Source organism: Meleagris gallopavo, chromosome Z (genome assembly GCF_000146605.3).
Source record: "Meleagris gallopavo isolate NT-WF06-2002-E0010 breed Aviagen turkey brand Nicholas breeding stock chromosome Z, Turkey_5.1, whole genome shotgun sequence".
In the NCBI taxonomy this organism is placed as follows: domain Eukaryota; kingdom Metazoa; phylum Chordata; class Aves; order Galliformes; family Phasianidae; genus Meleagris; species Meleagris gallopavo.
The window spans coordinates 19,628,035-19,630,655 of NC_015041.2; the positions used below are offsets into that span (position 1 = coordinate 19,628,035).

The 2,621-nt window shown below is 53.8% G+C and overlaps 1 protein-coding gene and 1 long non-coding RNA gene across 2 annotated transcripts; both read right to left on the minus strand.

Moving 5' to 3' along the window:
* Window positions 1-265: 265 nt before the first annotated feature.
* Window positions 266-1,207, minus strand: LOC100542770 (olfactory receptor 14A16-like). The gene is made up of 2 exons (XM_003214038.4): window positions 1,193-1,207; window positions 266-1,078 (listed from the first exon to the last, which is right to left on the minus strand). Exons 1-2 carry the CDS (start codon window positions 1,205-1,207, stop codon window positions 266-268), a joined length of 828 nt encoding a protein of 275 aa, XP_003214086.4.
* A 126-nt stretch (window positions 1,208-1,333) lies between these two features.
* Window positions 1,334-2,270, minus strand: LOC104914938. Its single transcript, XR_796182.2, has 3 exons — window positions 2,234-2,270; window positions 1,842-1,910; window positions 1,334-1,478 (listed from the first exon to the last, which is right to left on the minus strand). It is a non-coding gene; the product is annotated as an uncharacterized LOC104914938 (long non-coding RNA).
* Between the last annotated feature and the right edge of the window lie 351 nt (window positions 2,271-2,621).

The following is a 2,621-nucleotide window of genomic DNA, read 5'->3' on the forward strand; positions in this document are numbered from 1 at the left end:
CAAGGACGTGAGAGCAGTGTGGCAGAGTAAAGAGCCCAGGAATGAAAACAGTGTGTTGTACAGCTCTCTGTGGCTGTACCTTCCCCAGATCCAGACAAGGTAGGGAGAGAGAAGAGCTAAGGAACAGTATTTTTTGCAAGGTTTTATAGTGTTTTTTAATCTATTTGGTGAATCTGTTTCCATATTTACATGAGGTCTTGCTGAGAGTAAACGGAAAGCAGACGGGTAAGAAGAAGTAGAATAAATTGCAATGCTTTTTCCAAGATTATTGTATTGCACTTACACAAAGAGACAAAAAGTCATACATACATAAAATATAAAGAACGTTCACAGGAACAATGTGAGGAAGTCGTGCACATTCTTGCAGCTGGGATATTGCATGCTGCAACACTTGGCTGAGGGCATGCTTGATCTCCTTGTTTCTCATGCTGTAGATCATAGGGTTCAGTGTTGGAGGAACGACCGAGTAGAGAATTGCCACCATCAGATCCAGGAATGGGGAGGAAATGGAGAAGGGCTTCAGGTGGGCAAACACCACAGTGCTGAGAAACAAGGCGACCACGGCCAGGTGAGGGAGGCAGGTGGAGAAGGCTTTGTGCCGTCCCTGCTCAGAGGGCATCCTCAGCACGGCCCTGAAGATCTGCACATAAGAGAACAGAATGAAAGCAAAACACCCAAAAAACACAAGTGCACTAAGCACAATCAGTCCAAATTCCCTGAGATAGGATTTTGAGCATGAGAGCTTGAGGATCTGAGGGATTTCACAGAAGAACTGATCCACAGCATTGCCGTGGCAGAGAGGCTGTGAAAATGTGTTGGCAGTGTGTAATACAGCATTGAGAGCCCCAGTGGCCCAGGCAGCTGCTGCCATGGTGGCACAAGCTCTGCTGTCCATCAAGGTCCCGTAGTGCAGGGGCTTGCAGATGGCAACGTAGCGGTCATAGGACATGATGGTGAGAATGGAATATTCTGCTGATATCAGAAAGACAAACAGGAAGGTCTGGGCAGCACATCCTGCATAGGAGTCCTGCTGTCCCCCATTGGAGATGTGGAGCAAAGGGTGAAGGGTTTGGAGAAACTGGAAGGAGGAGCTGAGAGAGAGCAGAGGGAGGGTCTTGAGGCTGCTTAGCAGCATGAGGAGCTCCATCCTCTAGGACTCTGGAGCAGGTGATGAGAGAGTGGGGAAGCCCACAGGGGTGTAGGACATGGTGTGTATGGCATGGAGCTTGGGATTCCTCCTAGCACTTTGGGGTGGCCACTGCCAGGCAGGAACAGATGCGAGTGGTCCCTGCTGAGCATGAGAAGAAGGACACAGACACCCAGAGTGTAGCTTTGCTGAGGGATTTATTGATCATCAGAGGGTGTCATTGATCATCAGGGTCTTCATAGATCATCAGAGGGCAACAGTGGTCATCAGAGGGCAGCGCTGCTCATCAGAGGATGTCAAAGGGCATCAGTGGGGAGGAGAATCCTTGTCCCTGCAGGGTTTGTCCCCAAGGACTTAGGGCAGGAGGAGAAGGACTGGCAGCAGCAAACTGGCCCAGGGCAGGATGGGGTCCCCTGGGGACAGCAGCCACAGCCCCTGTCCCACTTCCACAGTGACCCTTGGCCATCCATAGGGCTGTAGAGCTTGCCCCTTCCGAATCCCCTTCTCTGCACTGCCCCATAGAGTGCAAGGGTAGGTGTGGAGGTGACAGTGCCCAGGTCCCCCTGGAACAGGCCGGGGACAGTCCCCTCCATACCATCCAGCCCCAGCCCCTGATGCCTGCTCCTCAGGGCTACGGGACACCCAGGGTCCCCCAAGAGCCCTGTGGGGCTGCAGGTGTCCCCGTGCTGCTCACCTAGACATGCAGATCCAGGACTGCACGTCTCACACGCAGGGGATTCTCCTCTGCTCTGCTGGACAAGATCTGGGAAGAAAGGAGGTGTTAGGGACACACCGAGGGTTCCGGGACAATGGGACACGTGGGGGGCAATGGGACATGCTGGGACACCGTGAAGGCACAGGGACCCATTGTGGACACTAGAATACCATGGCCAAGGCAAGGTCCTGTAGTCTGCTCATCCCCAACTGCCCCCCATTGCCTCTTTCCCCTGCCCATTGACCACCCACAGCAGGAGGGAGCCCAACAGAGGCCTTGGGGCCCAGGGGTGTCTCCAAGTCTCAGGAAAACAGAGAGGACAGCAACACATCCCAAGCCCGTCCTCTCCCCAGGATTGCCCTTCAACTTACAGGACCAGGAATTTCAACGATGACAGGTAGTGGTGGCTGGGAAAGAAGAGCCATGGGGCAGCAGTGAGGGAACTGCAGGACTGAGTGTCCACATCCTGTTTGTCCCCAGGGCTGCCCCCACCCCCATGGCTGCCAAGGTCTGTGTGCACCTCTGCTCATGGAGGAGCCCAGGGTTGGGGTGGACACAGGGACAGGGCAGGAGCTTGGGGGGCCCACGGTGAGGGGAATAGAGATGACAAAGAGACAAGACTCTGGGGTGCCAAATGGAGAGGAACGAGGATCTTGAAGAGAGGTGAATGGGGGAAAATGAAACAGAGGGGATTGGGGACCTAAAGAGATGAGAATCAGGGTGCCAAAGAAAGGAGATTTGTTAGTGCCAAAAGGATGG